General features: G+C 44.5%; 1 protein-coding gene across 1 annotated transcript; it reads right to left on the bottom strand.

The window, feature by feature from the left end:
- Positions 1-19,050: 19,050 nt before the first annotated feature.
- EI90DRAFT_3125371 (uncharacterized protein) lies at positions 19,051-19,361 on the bottom strand (the record flags this gene model as incomplete). Its single annotated transcript, XM_039063823.1, has 2 exons — positions 19,051-19,191; positions 19,251-19,361. 2 exons carry the CDS (start codon positions 19,359-19,361, stop codon positions 19,051-19,053), a joined length of 252 nt encoding a protein of 83 aa, XP_038914631.1.
- Between the last annotated feature and the right edge of the window lie 376 nt (positions 19,362-19,737).

Below are 19,737 nucleotides of genomic sequence, written 5' to 3'. Positions count from 1 at the left end.
TAAATAACTTTACCAAAAATGGACATATTTATTAGAGAATTGGTGGAGTTATTAATAAGCTACTAGCGCATTATTTTCATATTTTTATGCAATTTTAGGATCCCTTCCCAGGGTGCAATAAGCTCATAAAGTGAAAAGTGCAAAACATTGCAACAGTTTTTTGGGGCACTGTATGACCTTCGGTGCCACTCCGCTTCCATCTTCCCTTTGTCCCTGTTCAGACACCTTTGTTCCGATTCAGACCCCCTTCGATTTCCTTGTGCTTTCATCTTTCTACTATATACAGGCACTTGTACATACTCGTTTTAGGCCCTCAGTCTAAAATCGACCTGAAATGCCCCCTAGAGACTTCCTGCTCACTGCCTCTGAAATTAAGGACCAAATGGACAAACAGCAATGGCACAGCGCTCTGCATGAGTCGCTGAGGCCAAGGTCCCTCCTTGCTAAGTCTCCGGTTCCCCTCCGGAATCGTCTGCCCTTGCCCAGTTCTAACAGATGATCAACTTGTTGGAGATGCCAATAATGGCAGTGATAGTGAAGATCCTACTCCTGGTGATGCATCCACCATCAAAAGTATCAAGGCAGCAATCACAAAATATGCAGTTCTTTATGCTATTTTGTATTCTCCCTTTTTGATGAAGGGTTCCCTTATGGTGGAACTAGACAGTGATTTCCATTCATGGGCACCAGCAACAGTGTTTTTGTCTGTTGGAAATTTCAATCAATTCTGTGTTCACAAAGTCTTTGAAATGAAATATCCTATATTAACTAAGGAGCTCAGTGACCAATCTGGGGCTATGCCTCAGTCTGTAAAGGCATGCACTCATGTCCCATAAATTATCCTTGCAGCTTTCACCAATTAGACATAACTAGTTTGTTTCAGCTGTTGGTGCACAAAGGCAACAAATGATGAATCAGTTGCATCAATCAAGTCTCCAACTCTTTGGCATGGAAGTGTATGAGTGCTAAAGTCAGCCCATGGCCCAACTCCAGAACAACTTCAGGAATCCTGATTCTGCCAATCCAATCGACCACTTGCCCATTGTCAGCATGTGTTTTGCTCACAAAGTGTTGCAGCTGTGAGTATTTCACTTGCAGGTACTTAATATTCCACTCACAGTGCTACAACAAGGCAATAATTGTCATTGTGTTTGGTCCTTCTGCACTCATTGTCCCTGTTTCTTCCATCCCCCTTCCAGGATCTCCTGAGCTAGAGGATTGGGAGCCTGCCAAAGGATGTGATCACAAAAGGCACTAGGCAGTATGAGGTAACTGAAATCATGCCTGGTACTTTGATTGTTTCAATGCTGGTATGCCATAGTTGAATTCCACTTGATGATCTCATGCTGACCAATTATATCAAATAGGTCTATTTATTTTATCTGGGGACACTGAGATGACCTCTGGTTCTGGGCCCAGAGGAGCAGGAGGATGAGAGGAAATGGGTGGATGACTAACTGGCTAAATAGGAAGAAGCAGTTGTCTAAATAAGGGTGTGGGAGAAACCCAAATACAGTACTGTCAGGGACTGACCCACAGTCAAGAGCACCCAGGTGTATTGCCTGGCACTGAGGGCCCAGTAGGGTGTGATGTGGGCATGCATAGCAATGGGCCTGGTGTAGGCAGGTGTCCCTGGCCACTGTCAGGGACAGCTCGAGAGAGACAGGGGTAGTGGTGTAGCGCTTGGCACTAGTGGCCCAGATGGCAGTGGGGTGGTGAGACAGTATGGTGGACAGCCCTCACTCAGGCTTGTGTCCCTATGGCTTCTTAGGTTGAAGTGGGAATGTATTGTTATTAGAATGGAAAGCTAAACTAGGATGAACTACTTGCCTGAAGTGGGAATGAGAAGAAGGCTGCTTCTTCAGTCCTGCTTCAGCTTAGTTTATATACATGTGAAAATGGGTCATGTGGAGGTGCCACATCAGCCCTGTGTCAGGGAATACACCCTGACCTAGCCCACACCTGCACTTGCACCCACACTTGCACCTGCACCTGCACCTGCACCCACACCCACACCCACACCCAGCCGTTGCACCCCCTGTGTGTGCCCTTGCCAGACACTCCATGTGGCACCCCAGGCCCCAGGTCTTGGGCCTCATGTGACTTCCAGATATCTCCAGAAGTTTTTGTTATATTGTGGCCACTGTGGGAAGGTGAGAAGTTAGCTTCCTTCTCACCTTCAGCAGGCAAGTTGTATACTACTTGCCATTTATCTATCTACTTTCTTACCCACACTGGTAGAGTTATGCCCTGAGATGGGCTGTGGTTATAGGTTAGGCTGTGGGCCATAGAGAGGGGTCATGGGGACCTGGAGGTCATCCCCTGACACCCTGGATGAGGCCGGATTGTTGTGGGTGGCTCCATGGTCAATCCCCAGTGTCAGAGAAGAGAAACACAAGTAAAAATGCATGGCGTGTCCAGCATTATGGTACCCATGTGGGGTGCTTGGTGTCAGACACATCCATGCTACAGATGTGGGAGAAAAGGGGGGTCATCTGTATAAGGATAGAAGAAGAAGGAAGGAAAGAGAGAAAGAAGAAGGGAGAAGAAGGGGAGGGGAGTGGCATGCAGTGTGCCCTGACAGCCACTTAAGCTGAAGTGGGAAGTGTGAGAAGAAGGCTACTTCCCAGTTCCCACTTAGGATACATGCAGCTGAGGCCACATGGCAGACACCACATCATCTACACACATAGCCACACCCATCCAGGTATCTCTGCAAGAGATCCCAGGAGTGTCTGGTATGCAGGAGGTCACCTGGTGTGCCCAGGTCTGGGCATGGTCCAGGCATGTTGCACTGCAGCCAGGTCAATGGTACATTGATGTGAGGAAAGTCGTCCATGTAATAGAAGAAAGAAGAAAGAAGAAAGGAGGGAAAGAGGAGAAAAGGGAAAGGGGAGGAAGGAGGAAGTGTCACGACCGACAAATCCCGGGGCTCCGTCAGCGGCGAACCAATGCCGATAGGCGAATCCGCCGACCCGAAACCCATCCTAACCAGCCCCCAACCCCATGTCTGGCCCCCTGCCTTACTGTGTGAGACTTGGCCAAGAATCAGAACCTAGACCCTGCCGGTATTCCGACCTTACCTCCAGTTCCTGAGCCCTTGGCGCTCCTGGCATTCAGTCACGCCTGCCTTGTCTCCATCTGAACCACACTCATCGCTTCCCGCTATGTGGTCACAGCCATGCCCCGCTTCCGTGCATTCCGCACCCTCTGCCCACCTCTGTACCTCTGTTGGCCTTCATGCTGTCCTTGTGTGACAGTGCTGGCAGATCAACCTCTGTTCGTGGACTTGTGTCGGCACCACACCGACCCCGCTTATTTGCGGACTTGTATCGGCGCTGCGCACTGACCTCCGCTTTCCCTCTGGCCATTTGTCACTTGGCAGCTTATCATTCATTCCTTGCCGAGTGCCATTTATTGTTTGCTTCCCTGCCAATATCGGCATTTGATCCCCTCTTTATTGGCACTAGGTTATTGATCTCATTCAGTTATTCATCAATAACCCTTGCCACTTATTGTTTAGTGATCTGTTCCTCGTTTCCAGTTCCCGGGCTCTTGTCCTTATTTAGTTTGACAATCCCCGCTTATCTCCGCGCCGGACCGCGCCGGACTGACCGGCCTTTCTATATTCCCTCTTGCCTATTTATATACCTTGTAAATACTTTTGGGGACCTCAGTCTGAAATCAACTAGAGTACCCCCCCTGTCTGGTCCGCTCCGCCCGCAAGTCTTGTTTGAAGTCCGCTGTGAGTGTCAATCCGTAAATACGGGATCTCCCCCAAACGTCAAGCTCAGGGCACAGCGCTCCACCTGAGTTGCTGAGGCCGCGGTCCCACTCTGTTAACCTTGAACAGCACTTCCGGACGCGCCGCATATTTCCGCCCGCATATCCGCGCGCGCGCGCTCCAACAGACCTCTGCCACAATCTCCGATCCCGACTCAGACAGAAACCCAAGTATTCCGACTCCGACAACAATCCAGAACTCTGACAGGAAGGAGGAAAGGGGAAGGGTGGAGAGCAGGGGCACTGGGTAAGGACAGTGGGATCAGGTGGGGCTGGACCAGGTGGAGTGGGGTCAGGTGGGTGTGCCCTGACAAGTACCAATGGCAAAAAGGCTGAGGTAGGTCTGTGGGGCTCAGGGGTATTGGAGCTTACAGAAGTAGAGTTGAAAGTCCAAGAAATATTGGCAATGGTGTTTATGTGGAATGATGTCACCAATGCAATGGATTTGAGCTGGGGTGGGGTTGAAGTCTGAGGTCAGGGACCAAGATGGGATCTTGGAGTGGAGGTTCAATTGGTGTCCAAGGTCAGGGTGTGGGATGGGATGGGGGGGTTGTACCTTGGTGGAGATTGGCAGGGGGATGGAAGGTGAGGTCAGATCCAAAGGTGGGGATCAGAACCAAATTTAGGGATATAAATACTAATCTGAAATTACTTAGGGAAAATGGGGGGGAAAATAAGGGGAAATTTGAGGGGGGAATGGTGGGGAAATTGAGGAGGGAATTGGGGGGGAATGAGGGGGGGAATGTCAGAGACCAGGTTTGGGACAAATGAAGATGTCCCTGTGATTGGAGGGCTTCAGCCTCAGTGACTTATGCCAGGAGCACTGTGCCCAGTAACACATCAGTGCCCTAATTTATGGACTAAGAGGGAACTCTAGAAGAGGGGGGAAACTCTAGTTGATCTTTTTGCTGAGGTGTAACGTATCTACAGGTTAGGTATATATAGTTACAGAGGGAGTCTAGGCAGCAGGCCCATAAATGGCAAGGGCCAGGCAGAGTGGACCTAACGGAGTTACAGGTTAGCCAACTGAATAATACCAACAACTCAGGTTATGGGGTTTAACGGATTGGCAGGTTATGACCCAGAAGTGGAATGGAGGGATCAGTCTGAAGGTAGACTTGCAGGGCAGGCAACTAAATTACCCAGCAGAGGTGGGGGTGTGCTTGCAGATGTTGGAGCTGTCTGGAGGCCTTTGGAGTTCTGTACTTAGGGAGGTGTAGGTAATATATTGAAATGAGTGGGGGAGTTGGAGGGGATTGCAGAATCCAGAGGCTCCGAGGTTGGAGATGAAGGAGCAGAGGCAATTCAGGATGGCTGGAGGTGATGGAAGGTGGTGACTGTGGATGGATATGACAGGGAATGGGATGGGGGAATGGGGGGAAAATTGATGGGGGGAAATGGAGGTGAAATGAGGGGAAAATTGAAGGGGAAAATGAGGGGGAACTGGGGGGTTTCTAAAAACTTGAAAAAAAGTCAGGGAAAATTAAGGAAAATTCAGAAAATGGGGGGACTTTCCAAAAAAGGAGAATGCCCAAAAAATCAGGGAAATTAGGGGAAAAATCGGAAATTTTGGGATAAGTTAGGGAGCGATATTTCAGGAAATTAGGAATAATTGGAAAACAATTAAAATCACTTTTTTGATAATTCAATGTGCATTGGAAAGTACCAAATGTAGCAATGTATGTTTTAGTGTTAAAAAAGCCTCCCACCTGTCAGGGACACATCTGGGGTTGAGGGGGCCTTGATGTAACACCCAGTGCTGAGGCCTTCATGGGGTGCGGAGCAGGGATGCATATTGATAGGCCCAATGCAGGACAATGGTCCCTGGCCACTTAGACTGAAGTGGGAATAGTGAGAAGAAGGTTACTTCTTTGGTTCCCATGTTTATATACATGCAGCTTGGGTCACATGAGGTCTGCCATGTCACCCTGCATACAGCTGCAGTCACCCAGGTGTCCCTGTGGGGGATCCCAAGGGTGTATGCTGCATGCACATTGTAGGAGGGATGAGCCAGTAGTACCCAAACAGCACCATATAATGGTCTACAGACATTACCTGGGACCTGACACACAATCCCTCAGCCCCCAAAGCCTGTTGCACTTCCCCCATCTTCCCAGTATTTTTTGATATTTTTCAGACCAGGTTACGGCCACTTAGTTTCCATATCGGGCCGCTTTTACAGTATTTTCACCATAACTCCCCCAGTTCTTCTCTGATCCAGACACACTTGATTCATTGGAAAGCTACCATCAAGATGAGTCCAACAAGTCCAACATCGGGAGATATGGTGCAGCCGTTGTGGAAATCGTTGAATTCTATCGATTGTGAGGCCGCACCCATATATTTATCATGTTTTCTGTTGTTTTCTTTGTTCTATGTTGTTCTGTCCATTTCTGTCCGTCCCTAACACCGTTGGATTGCTCGGACATTAGCTTTGGTTATATACAAGCATGTATCTAGTATGAAAAGGGATCTTCTCCTCCTTCCCACTTTAGTGCCAGACCAACAGTACTGCATCTGGGAGTGTGAACAAGTTTTAGGTTTAGGGTGACATTGAGAAGGCAGGGCCCTAGGGAAGGTCCACCAGGAAATCTAGTTGGTTTTTGACAGAAGTTTGGGTTTCGGACCTAGTAGGAAGGTCTGCCAGTGAGTCTGTCAACCTTGCGGTTTCCCTCCTCCCCCTTTTGTTACCTGTGTGTGTGTGTGAGGGTGGTCTGCTTAGGTTCAGAGGTCTGTGCCTGTGCGCCTTCCCCCATTCTCCCTGCTTGCAATGTGTACTGGGTTGCACCATGAAGCCATCCAGGGTGTCCAGGGCTGGGCATGTCGTGCACACATCATGGGCAGGTCAATAGTACATAGATATGGAGAGAGGTCATCCATGTAAATAGAAATAGAAGAGAAGATAGAAAGAAGGGAGAACAGGAAGGAAGAATGAGAAATAAAGAACAGGAAATAGAGAAGGGGGTACCAGGTGAGGTGGAACCAGGTGGGAGCTGGTGGAGCTGGGTTGGGTGGGTGTGCCCTGACACCACCATGCTTTGGTGAGCCAAATAACCATGGCTTTTTGACCATGGGAAATTGGGTGTCAAAGGCTTGGATGATATTGGAAGGATACATCAGCTTTTTGTTTGCTTTTTGGGCAGTATTTTTCATTTGGAACACTTTTTTAAAACTGATTTATACCCTACATAACATGCATGGTTACATTGCCACACTTCAGTGCTTTCCAATTCACATAGAATCATCAAAATTGGTTGAGTTTTGAGCAAGAAATGAGATGAAAGATAAAGTGCAAATTTTTGAATTTCAGAGTTTTCCTCAAATTTTGTAAATAGCAATAAACAAATAAGGTGCTGATTTTAGTAAACACAAAAGGTATACGAGCTCTATGAGCCCACTGAGCTCATAGAGCTTATAGAGCTTTCAGAGCAATGACAATGGCCATTTTACCCACACATATATCCATATTATAAAAAGCTCCATGAGCTCCATGAGCTCAGTGAGCTCATAGAGCTCATAGAGCTTTTCAAGTAAGATAGATGACATTCAAACCTGGGTACTATCCAGAATTATCCAGGTGTGGCAGTGCAGGGTCACAAGCAGCAAATATTTCTGAGGTCACTGCAACAAAGGCCAGATTGATTCTCTATGGATGGCATGGATTCGGTTGTTTGAAATTACTTATTGTCAGGGGATGACTCCCGGGTCCCCATGACCCTCCCCTATGGTCCACAGTCCCAGGTGTAACCAGCCCTGTCCAGGGCACAACCTACTGTGGGTCAGAGATGTTCATAAATGAAAGGGCAAGTATATACAACTTGCCTACTGTGGGTCAGAGATGAGAAGGAAGTTAACTTCTCATCTTCCCACAGTGGCCACAATACATCGAAAACTTCCGGAGATATCCGGAAGTCACATGAGACCCGAGACCCGAGGTCCGGGCCATCCGGCCGCACTGAGCATCCGGCACAGGGCGCGCGCGGGGAGTGCAACAGCTGGGTGCAGTCGCGGGTGTGGGTGCAAGTGCGGGTGTGGATGCAGGTATGGGCTAGGTCAGGGTGTATGCCCTGACACTTATACATGTCCTTTGGCTGAAAGAAATGTACCAGGCCTTCTGGGAGCAAATCAAAGAATTTTGTTTTATCTCCGACTCTACTCCTGAGCAGCTCCATTGTTAACACTGCTTACATTGTAGGCAGGATAATCACCCACACACAGAGCCGGCTTGGATACCCACTTCCACAATTATAAAACCCCTGTCATTCATGCGACAACTCGATACGAATTTGGTACCTAAAAATAGGGCTAATTCCTATGATCCCATCGATACCAAGAATGTCCTAATCGGTGGAGAATTGACAGAGTTCTATGCTGGGCAAGTCAGGCACAGCAGGTCACGAGTATGTGCAGGCATGGGAATCTCAAGTGGCAACACAGGATTCCAGCCTCACTTGTTCCCATGGCATCTAATAAATTAGTAAAAATGCCCATTGGCTGCGTAATAGTTCTATTCAGCTACATTTCCAATTTCAGCTCTTAATTCCATAAATCCGTTGAGATATCACTTATTTTCTTATATTTTCATATTTTTGCCATCATTTCAGATATTGATTGATTTTCTTTTATTGTTACTCAGGTGCCATATGGCACCGATATTCCCCATCTATTATTTCTTATAATCCTGTACACACCGGATTTTTGAACCCCTCCCCCAAAATTCTCTAGGGTGCTAGCACACACTAGAGTTGGAGTGAGTGAGTGGAATTCCAACAGTAGGAATAAGGGCAGCTGTCTAGCTCACAACAAGTGAGTAGTGGACACTGAGCCCGGACCTTGCAGAAATCCTGGAGAACCCACTGTGGAGTTAAGGATCGAGTCAAGTGAAGTTTAGAGAGAAAGTAGAGGTTTTGGAGAGTTTGGCCCCCACAAGCTTAGTCAGCATCAAGAGCCATGAGCCCTCTTTCAACATCCACAGCCAGAAGGCCTGGGACTGAAGGTATAGTTTCCTTTTATAGGCTCAGCAATCCCCATAATTCAGTTTCATGCCATCTGTGCCAGCAAAAACTTGAAACTGGTTTTTTTTTTTTGCCATATTCTGATTAGGAATCAAAATAAATACCGATTCCAGCACTATAAAGTGTTTCAGGATTTATTTCACAATGCTGATGAATATTAAAATTTGGACACTGAGAACTTATAAAAGAGGCTTGCTTCTACAGCTTTTGAGTGCCAGATTGGCCTCAATAATGTTGAGGTGGGAATGAGCAGCAATGCGAGCTTTGCAACAATTTGATTCTGGATAGTTATGAGGTTTGAATGTTGTCTATCTTAATGATGCTGGCCATTAAGATGCATTTCCAAAAATGTATATACATATTATCTTTGCACATCTGCATCCTTAGGAGAACAGAATCATTTATATATTTAATTTTCTCCACCCAATGTGTAGAGGGTGCACAGCAAAAAGACTCAATTTGCTCACAGAGCTCCCTACCAAGTTTGCTGATGCAGAATCTGGTATGTTGTACACAGGTTGTGAGGCCTCAACTTGTGGCCTAGGGTTCTCCTGGCAAGATCCACCAGGAGTCACAGTGTAGCCAGACGTATTAGACATGATGAGACTTTTACACACACATATAGCTGGTGAAGTTGTTCTTGCTCCACATGTTTTCCAAACATGGAGTCCAAAGGTGGATATCAGAGTGGACGGGGATAGGGTAGGAGAGGGACAGAAGGGGAGGTGGTGACATGAGGAATGATAGGAAGAGTGATGTTCGGTCCGAAGGTGGATATCGGAGCGGACAGGGATAGGGTAGGACTCTGGAGGTAATGAAGCGGAGGGTCCAGGAGTCGGATCAGGATTGGGTGTATGTACGGATATGACACCTGGGATTTGTTGGTTGTGACAGTAACCTAGTCTGGAAAAATATCAAAAAATACAGAGACAATAGGGGAAGTTCAATGGGCTTTGGGGGGCTGGGGGATTGTGCATTGTAAGCATGCTAGGGATCTAACCCAGCAGGCAAACAGGAAAAGGAAAAGGGGGGCAAAGAAAATCTTACTACCAGTAAGCCTGCACACAGTTGTCAGGGCACACCCGCCTGACCCGGTTCCACCCGGGCCCACCTGGGCCCACCTCACCCGCTCACCCGCTGAAGGAGAGAACGAAGGAAGGTCAGTTGGGAGGTTCAAACGAGACCACCACCAAGCTGTTCCCTGGTTCTTTAGTTAGGATGGGGAAGTGTACTAGTGTTGTTTATTGTAAATATAGTACCAATCCGAGTGTTTTGGCTAATTCTATTTTTATGGGTTAGTTTTAAAGTTCCTGGGAATTGACTTACAGATAAACCGAGCCCTGCAGAGCTGTTTCTTTATTGAAATTTATTAATTTGTCTAGGTGTAATTCTGTGTAGCGTTGTTTAATTTGGATTTAAACTTGAATTTAATCTTCTACTTGGTGAAGTTTCAAAGATTCTATTCAGTTAATGAATTTGGATGGTGTCTGGAGTGTCCCTTGAGTTTGTTCTATTTTTGTCTTATTTTATTGCTTGTTTTAACAGTAGCAAAATAACTGTTTTGTGTTTACACTTTGAAATCTGGAGTGTTAACCAGCTCTCCTGTTGAAATATCTACTTAATATTTCTCTCCTTAATTGCTGCCTTTTACTACAGTGGCAATCTTAACTGTATATCACTTTTTCGCACTGGAGTGACAACCAGAAATGCTTGAGAAAAATAATACTCTATTTTCTTACTTCTCTAAGGGGGGTGAAAAGTCGCAGAAAGGGTCTCCCTTTTATACTCCTTGGGTCGCCTTCCTTTTTCACGCTCTACCTTCTATTTACAGGATTTATTTACAGTGTATTTTTCTCAAACTGAATAAAAATGAAATTTTCATGCTATAGTTCTACTGCGCTTTTGCTGCGCTGAACTGCAGTTCTACTGCAGTCAGACTGCGCCTGGAATCCTTATTGTCCTTCCTCGCCTAAGCTATTTTAATGGTTAATTAGAATTTGTCTGCGCCGCATTTGCCGCAGTTCCCTATTTCAAATTCCCCATATTTCCCATTAAGTTCGCTATGACTCGGTCATACTGAATTCAAACCTCGCATTACTATGCGTGCGACTGTGCTGAGACCTTCAGCTGATTTATTCCAATTTTATTTAGTGACATTTAGTTAAAATGAGACTGAAATGATAAATGAGTGAATTATTCAGGTTTAAAACTGAAAGAAAAAGTTGCTAGTAATCAAGAATTACTCAAACGAATGTGTTATAGCTCTCTACTTCATTAGAACATCGTTCCCTAAAATTCCCACCATGGTCCGTCGTAGTTTAGTAGTTTTCGTGAATTTCGTTCATATTCCCTGATTCCCCTTTGTATTATCACATCCTAATCCTCCATATGTATTGTTCGTTGTTATAGTAGGTCTTCCTCGAAGATATCATATTTTTATGTATTTTATTTAGGGCTCTAGACCTCTTGAAGCTGTCTTCCCGCGTGTTTTCAGGTTTCTAACTTCATGTCCTTGTATCTCATTCATTTCTGGATGTTTTCTCACGTTCTTGGTATCATAAATTTTCATTTATTCCCACCTTTCCAATGGTACTAAGGTTGTGTCCTATTTCCCTGTATTCGTTGAGTTAGCAAAGTTTCGCACGCACATTCGGTAATCACGTGCGTCGTTCCCATAGTTGTTCGTATGCGGGAGCCGTTTTCGTTTAGTTGTTCGGGATTTATGATATGCGCGGGTGTTTATTTCTTTCATATGGGCTTCTGTGATTTATTTCAGATTTTTCCCTCATGATCTAAGGTTGTTTTGCACTTTTCGTGCTTTGTTTGACCGGGCTCTTCCTTATTTGGACGGAAATTGGTCTTCGCGATCTGCCGAAGTGCGGATCTCGGTTCCGATGGCCGGTTCCCTGCGCATCGCCACCCTCACGTGTCATTACACATGATGCGGATTCCTATATTCCCGTCATGGGTATAACTTCACAACGGCTGGACCGTTTGGGCTGAGAATTTGCATAACTATAGTTTCCTATTTTTCATAATTTCCGTGTAACTTTCGTTGTATGTTTTAATTATGGATCCTACGCAATCATTGTCTTGTCCCTGAGCTCGGACTTTTGATGTCGCTATTCCCGTTATTGGATTTCTCATTAACGCATGATCCTTTTATTATGAAAATTTGGGAGGATTAAGAGTAGATCCTTTCCTTTCTAATGGGCTATCAAGCTTGTCTCGGTCGTTACTAGTTAATCTTCGCGCTTGCTTTTTAGACATTGTCCTCGTTTTGCAGGAGTTTTAGTCATATCTCCGTCGTTTATGGGTAGTTTCCCCTGTAATTACTCTCATTGGTTCCGTTTGGGTGACATCTACATTTCCTATTATAAACACGACTTTGACTTTTGCATGAGTTCCTGAGGAATCTTTGTTCCGTGGTACTTCCATCCTTGCTACGTGTGCAGACGTGGGAAAGTAGTTTCCGTGGAGGTTCTCTGATTATCTTTATAGTCAAATCTTGGTCGATTGTCCTAATTCTTGGTTTAATATTTGCTATAAATTCCCCCGAGAATTCCGTCTCGTTGATGGTAAGCTTGAAGTATTTTTGTTATTTTTCTTTCTTTCGATTTATCGTGTATAGTCATAATAATTCGTAAAAATTCGTAAAATTCGTTAAAATTCAGGTCCTTCTATGTTCTCATATCTACTTGTCGTATGAGGTTTTGTGATTTATCTGGCATATTTCCATAATGGGTTTCCATAGTGTGGCCGTTATTTCTCCTACACCGTGCATATCATAAATCCTGAACAATTAAACGGAAACGGTGCCCGCATACGAACGACTATGGGAATGATGCACGTGATTACCGAATGTGCGCACGAACTTTTGCTAACTCAACGAATACCAGGAAATAGGACACAACCTTAGTACCATTGGAAAGGTGGGAATAAATGAAAATTTATGATACCAAGAACGTGAGAAAACATCCAGAAATGAATGAGATATAGGGACATGAAGTTAGAAACCTGAAAACACGTGGGAAAACAGCTTCAAGAGGTCCAGAGTCCTAAATAAAATACATAAAAATATGATATCTTCAAGGACGACCTACTATAACAACGAACAATACATATGGAGGATTAGGATGTGATAATACAAAGGGGAATCAGGGAATATGAACGAAATTCACGAAAACCACTAAACTACGACCGATCATGGCAGGAATTTTAGGGAACAATATTCTAATGAGGTGGAGAGCTATAACACATTCGTTTGAGTAATTCTTGACTACTAGCAACTTTTTGTTTCAGTTTTAAACCTGAATAATTCACTCATTTACCATTTCAGTCTCATTTTAACTAAATGTCACTAAATAAAAATGGAATAAATCAGCTGAAGGTCTCAGCACAGCCGTACGCATAGTAATGCGAAGTTTGAATTCAGAATCATCGAGTCATAGCAAATTTAAAGGGAATTTGAAATAGGTAACTGTGGCAAATGCAGTGCAGCCAAGTTCTAATTAACCATTAAAATAGCTTAGGCGAGGGAGGACAATAAGGATTCTAGGCGCAGTCTGACCGCAGTAGAACTGCAGTTCAGCGCAGCAAAAGCGCAGTAGAACTATAGCGTGAAATTTTCATTTTTTATTCAGTTTGAGAAAAATACACTGTAAATAAATCCTGTAAATAGAAGGTAGAGCGTGAAAAAGGAAGGCGACCCAAGGAGTATAAAAGGGAGACCCTTTCTGTGACTTTTCGCCCCCCTTAGAGAAGTAAGAAAATAGAGTATTATTTTTCTCAAGCATTTCTGGTTGTCACTCCAGTGCGAAAAAGTGATATACAGTTAAGATTGCCACTGTAGTAAAAGGCAGCAATTAAGGAGAGAAATATTAAGTAGATATTTCAACAGGAGAGCTGGTTAACACTCCAGATTTCAAAGTGTAAACACAAAACAGTTATCTTGCTACTGTTAAAACAAGCAATAAAATAAGACAAAAATAAAACAAACCCAAGGGACACTCCAGACACAATCCAAATTCATTAACTGAATAGAATCTTTGAAACTTCACCAAGTAGAAGATTAAATTCAAGTTTAAATCCAAATTAAACAACGCTACTCAGAATTACACCTAGACAAATTAAGAAATTTCAATAAAGAAACAGCTCCGCAGGGCTCGGTTTATCTGTAAGTCAATTCCCAGGAACTTTAAAACTAACCCATAAAAATAGAATTAGCCAAAACACTCGGATTGGTATAATACTAGTACACTTCCCCATCCTAACTAAAGAACCAGGGAACAGCTTGGTGGTGGTCTCGTTTGAACCTCCCAACTGACCTTCCTTTGTTCTCTCCTTCAGCGCTCCCTCCGAGTCCCTGAGGCTGCGTCCTTCTTAGAGCCTCTTGTACCACCCAGCAGAACCGGGCTTCCTGGAGAAGCTTCAGTTCACTACCGGAGCTCTCGGATCCCCTCTAGTTGAGCCCTGCCTGCATTCAGACTCACACATTTTCCCCTACGATCCGGGTTTTTGACAGGTCCAACAACTGTAAGTACAATGCAAACTGGGTGTATATATAGAAAAAAAGGATAATTCAGAACAGAAAATAGCCGATGGATGGTGACAATGGAAACAGGAAGAATGTTAAGAGCTCGGCTAAGAAACAATAAGGCAAAAAGGTGTCCACAAGGTAACAATAAAATCAATAATTGAGGCCCATAAGGTCAATATCAACCATTAATCTCGCTTCTCCACCGCGTATCTGTCATCCTACCTCCCGTCCCGTCATTCCATCCTCTTCTCCTGATCCGTCGCTGTCCTTAGAGCTCAAAATTGTGTGAATTGGTGGAAAATTGGTGGAGATATGGGGGAAATGGTGGATAAGAGTGAAATTTGGGGAAGTGGCAATATGAGTCTTGAGAAAAAAAGCATGGAAAAAATTGGAAAAAATGTGAAAATGTGCCGTGGGCATTAGGAATGTGTCGGAGGCTTGAGGGTGCTCGTTGGAGCCTCGAAAAACATGATTCTGGCCTCATTTGAGTGGTACTTGCTGTGCCCTCCTACAGTGTCAGGTCCCAGGTAACATCTGTAGACTGTTATATGGTGGTGCTTGGGTCCTACTGGCTCATCCCTCCTACAACATGCACAGGAGTATACAGTAGATCTCGACTCTCTCCACCAATCCCTTTGTGAGGAGATGCACCACACTGTAGGCAGGATAACCTACTATACCCTTCACTACCAGAAATTTTGCGTTATATGTTCCTTACTGGTTCCCTGCATGCGAGGACCACCTGCCAATGCTCATGGAGGATAAACTGATTTTTTTCATTTTTTGGAGTACAATTTCACATAAGGTGTTAGTACTGAATTGCTTCAGCCCAGATTTCACCTTTGGCACTACTGGTTGCCAAGAGACGAACAATGGCTCATAAAATAGAGAAAAATAAGAAACGTGGGTCTGCCAAGTTTCATCCAGATTGACCCAGTCATTGTGAAGTAACAGTGGTGATGATTTCTTACCTTGTGTCAGGGCACACACCCTGACTAGCCTGGACCCAGACCTGCATGTGCGCTCCGCCCCACATGCTCCATGTGCTGCATGCTCCGGGCCTGGTTCCCATTCCTCATGTGACTTCTGGGTATCCCTGGAAGTTTTTGCCATATTGGGGCCACTGTGGGAAAGTGAGAAGTTAACCCTCTTCTCACTTTGTTACCCACAGTAGATTGTGCCCTGGACAGGGCTGTTTACAGGTTAGGCTGTGGGCCATAGAGAGGGGTCATGGCTGGGGTTTGTCCCCTGACACCTTGCCACAAGGTTCCACACAATGTCAAAAGGCATGTGAGGGTGGCAGTGTTGAGAGTCCATGCAGTGGAGCTGAGATCCATACTTTGGGAGATGGCAAAACTGGTTTTCAGCCCAAAATGGGAATCACAACCTGTACTGAAGTAAACAAACTCTCAAAATGCACTCTGGAGTGCTCAGAAAAATTCAGATTGGCCTGAAAGACAAAGAACTGAATTACTTATTGCTGAGTCATGTCCTAAGTCCATTATTAAGCTTACACAGCCCAAGCCCCTATATCATTCTAGAACTATCTATAATACAAATGTAGCATGTGTAACTAGTGAAAGGCATGGGAGTAGAGAGGTCTCTGAAAAGCATAAAAGGCTGCCACTTCTGCCCCCTCTGATACCTCAGGTAGAAACATAAGTTTAATTCTCCTCACCAGTGGTTAGTTCATTTGCTCCAAAAGATAAAAGCAAATATTAGTTGTTAGCTAATATAAAACTAACACATCACTCTAAGCGCGAGTTAGGGTCAGTTAGACACAGCTGAACAAAAGTGTCATAGTGAGAATTAGTGAGAATTTGGTGGAGGGACTTCTTAATTGAATAATCTCTCATAATATTTGGTTATCACACCACAGGAGAAAAGTGAGTCATCCTGAACCTGCTAGATAACTAGCACGCACTCTAAGCGATAGAAAGAGCAGTTTGGTCACTCCTGTATTGAGTAACATTTATTATGGAATTATTTTATTAGTAGTTTTTCTTCAGTAAATTATCAGGAAAATCATGTCCTGCTGGAAAGTGGTATATCTAGGTGTAATATTGACTAGAAATTATAGTAAAGTCAAATAGAATTTTATCTGTAGATGATCTATACATCAGGTGAGATTGTTGGGGGGTGTTTATTATTGTTTAGACAGTGAACAATTATCGGTCAGTAAGCAAATCAGCACAAACTCTAATATCGTTATTGGATGTAGGAAAAGGTGATCCAGCTCCACTCCTTCAATGGAGGTGGGAGGTCATATCTTGGCAGAGGTTGCCCAAAGAGAGTTGGAAGGAGAGGAAGGTTGTTAGATATGGCAAGTTCAAACGATTCTGGAATGGAACCAGAGACTTAGCATGGAAGGACCTCAGCCTCAGTGACTCAAGTGGAGCACTGTGCCATTGCTGGTTGTCCTGGGGGTCCCTAATTTCAGATCTAGTGAAGGGGAAGTCTGGGGAATCAAGTCAATTTTGGACTGAGGTTACAAGTTACTAGGTACATTGTATATAAAGGAGGGGTCCGGAATCAAAAGGAACAAGGGTAGTCTGAAAGGAGACAAAGGGAGCTGGAAGGAGGAACAACACTGAGGGTCAAGGGTTTGACTCAATGGTGTCTCCCAAAGGAGGAGTGAAGGGCCAAGGCCCAAGGAGGAAGGAAGAAGGATGGGAGTTGGGAATGGCTAGCTGACTGAATAGAAAGGAAGCAGCAGCCCAAATAGGAATGAGGGAGAATAGCAGAATTGAATGGGACAATGCAATAGTTGCAAGGTCCAAAGTAAGTCCAGAAAGTCTGAACTCGGAAGTCAAACTCCGGAATATTGGCAAAGGTAAATAAATGGAATCAGCTAACCAATACAATGGGTATAAGCAGAGGTGGGGTCAAAGTCCGAGGTCAGAGCTAAGACCAGAGTTCTGAGATGGAAATGCGAATGGGATTCTGGAGTGGAGGTCTGGAGTTGGGAGCATAGTTGCATACTCATCTGGAAGGTGTTGAGGTTGAGGTCAGACCCCCAATGGTCCAGAGTCGGACTGAAGGTGGTGTCGGAGCCAGAGGTGGGATAACCTCTTGGGAGTCAGCAAGGAGAAGGTGATGGAAGGGAAGTGGGGCTCCAGAGTCAGTTTCGGAGTTCTGGGAGCCCAGAGCAGAGGTTGGGATTGTATGGATATGACATACACTATCCTTCCTCACTCAAAACTCAACTAATTTTGATAATATTGGAAAGTGCTGAAGTGGAGCAATGTAGCAATGTAAATTATGTAGGGTATGGATCAATTTTAAAAAAGTGTCCCACCATGCTTTGGTAAGCCAAATAAATGCACATGGCTTTTTTGGCTTTTGACCATGGCAAATTTTGGTGTCAAAGGCTTGGTATGGATGGATGGATGTATACATCAGTTTGTTTGCATTATGGGCCATATTTTTTAATTTACTTCATTTGGGACACTTTTTTGAGACTGATTTATACCCTACCTAACATGCATGGTTACATTGCCACACTTCAGTGCTTTCCAATAGAATCATTGAAATTGGTTGAGTTTTGAGCAAGAAATGAGATGAAAGATAAGGTGAAAATTTTTGAATTTTCCTCTTGTAAATAGCAATAAACAAGGTGCTGATTTTTGTAAACACAAAAGGTATATGAGGTCTTTTGGAGCAATGACAATGGCCATCTTACGCACATTCACAGCAACATATATCCATATATATGACCATGAGCCTGAGTCTTGACCCAGGCCTCCTCCCTGGCCCCTGCCCACTCCATGATGTAGGTCTCCACTACCATACAAACCAGCCCAGAAATCACAATTCTGATACCCTGATGAACACCCTGTACCTGATACACCTTATACATGGTCCCAGATACCCTTTCTACCCTTTCCCTATTTTTTTGGTGCATTTCCAGCCCTACAGTCGATTCCCATGCCTATTAACATAGCAGCCACCCAATTCCAGGCATATCTCAGGAACCACTGGATGGATTTGGATAAAGTACCATTGGAAAGCTACAAGTGAGGAGAGTCAATTAGAGTGGCAGGGGAAGGTTGTTGGATGCTCAATTAGGAGGGATATTATTTTCATTGCCTTTATTTGTGTTTCCTTTCCATCATTTTCCTGGCCATTCTGCATTGCCATAGAGGCATATCTCTATTTGTCCCCTTTGCCCTATGATTTCTTACATATAGTGCAGATGGTCAAGAGGACTCCCCATGAGAAGGGACATCCCACCAAGTAGCAGTTTGTTGGGAGTCATCTGGAGTTACAGCAGATTGAGGATGGAAGGTCTGGGATATGACACTCCTCCTCACCCATTGACTTTTTGAGCAGATGGTAAAGAGTGAAATTTCAGATTCCATGGACAAATGCACTTGCATCTGTATATGAAATCATCATGGTTTTGAGCTACTCAGGAAGTGGATACAACTTATCAGTATGGTTCTGAAAGACTATTCACACCAACAGATCATGATTAGGTTCACATGAACTCACCTTGGACCCTGTGTAAATATCTGGCATCAAGAGCCACTTGGTTTGAGGAACCCAATTCTTGAATGAAATGTCCTTGCCACACAAACCATGTGTGTGCCTTCATCAAGCAGAAAGGTAAAGAGACTGTTGTGGTTCATTAGCATATTGAATGGCACCTAAAAGATTGAGCATACTGATTCAAATTCATTCCATGCATCCACAATGTCACTTGAAATCTCCTTAGTGGTCTGCTGGCAGCAGTGGATCCAGCAAATCATACTCCAGAGGGATGAATGCCTTTTTGATGTACTCAATGAAGGGAGTTGTAAAGATGTAAGGGTGACCACTCTCATCATCCAATGGAGGCACACCCTGGAGTTGCTAAATGAAGCCTCAATGTATATATACTCATTGACCCTGGTATTCCTGTGGAGGGCCACAATGAAGTCAAAGGAGGTTGGCTCATGTGAAATGCCTGATGCCATCAACAAGTCCAGTACATTATAGAGCAGCAGAAACCCCATTCTTCTTCCTGAAGGAAAAGCTGACATTGTGGATGGAGAGGATGACCATGGCAATTCATCATTTGGCAGAGATGTGAATGTGATCATGCAAGTGTTGCCTCCAAAAGCCTAGTTGATATTGAAGCTGAGGGAGCTATTCTCAAGATGTTTAGAGATGGCAACTAAAGATTGACCATGGAGACCACAATAGAACATGATGTCATCATAGCCAATAACTGGATAATCAGAAGGGCTTCTGGCACAGGTGCTACTAACCTAGGCATCTGAAGGGGTGAGGACATCCTAGAGGTGGTTCTGGATGGAAAATCTGTTACACAATGATTACTATGGGTGAAGCATGATAGAAACACTTTGGCACCTCTGCTGAAATGATGGTCCTGATCAATGAATCAAGTGATGAAGT

Source organism: Cantharellus anzutake (genome assembly GCF_015039405.1).
Source record: "Cantharellus anzutake strain C23 chromosome Unknown EI90scaffold_32, whole genome shotgun sequence".
NCBI lineage: Eukaryota > Fungi > Basidiomycota > Agaricomycetes > Cantharellales > Hydnaceae > Cantharellus > Cantharellus anzutake.
The sequence above is the reverse complement of the archived record's forward strand: the minus strand, read 5'-3'. Positions and strand labels throughout refer to the sequence as shown.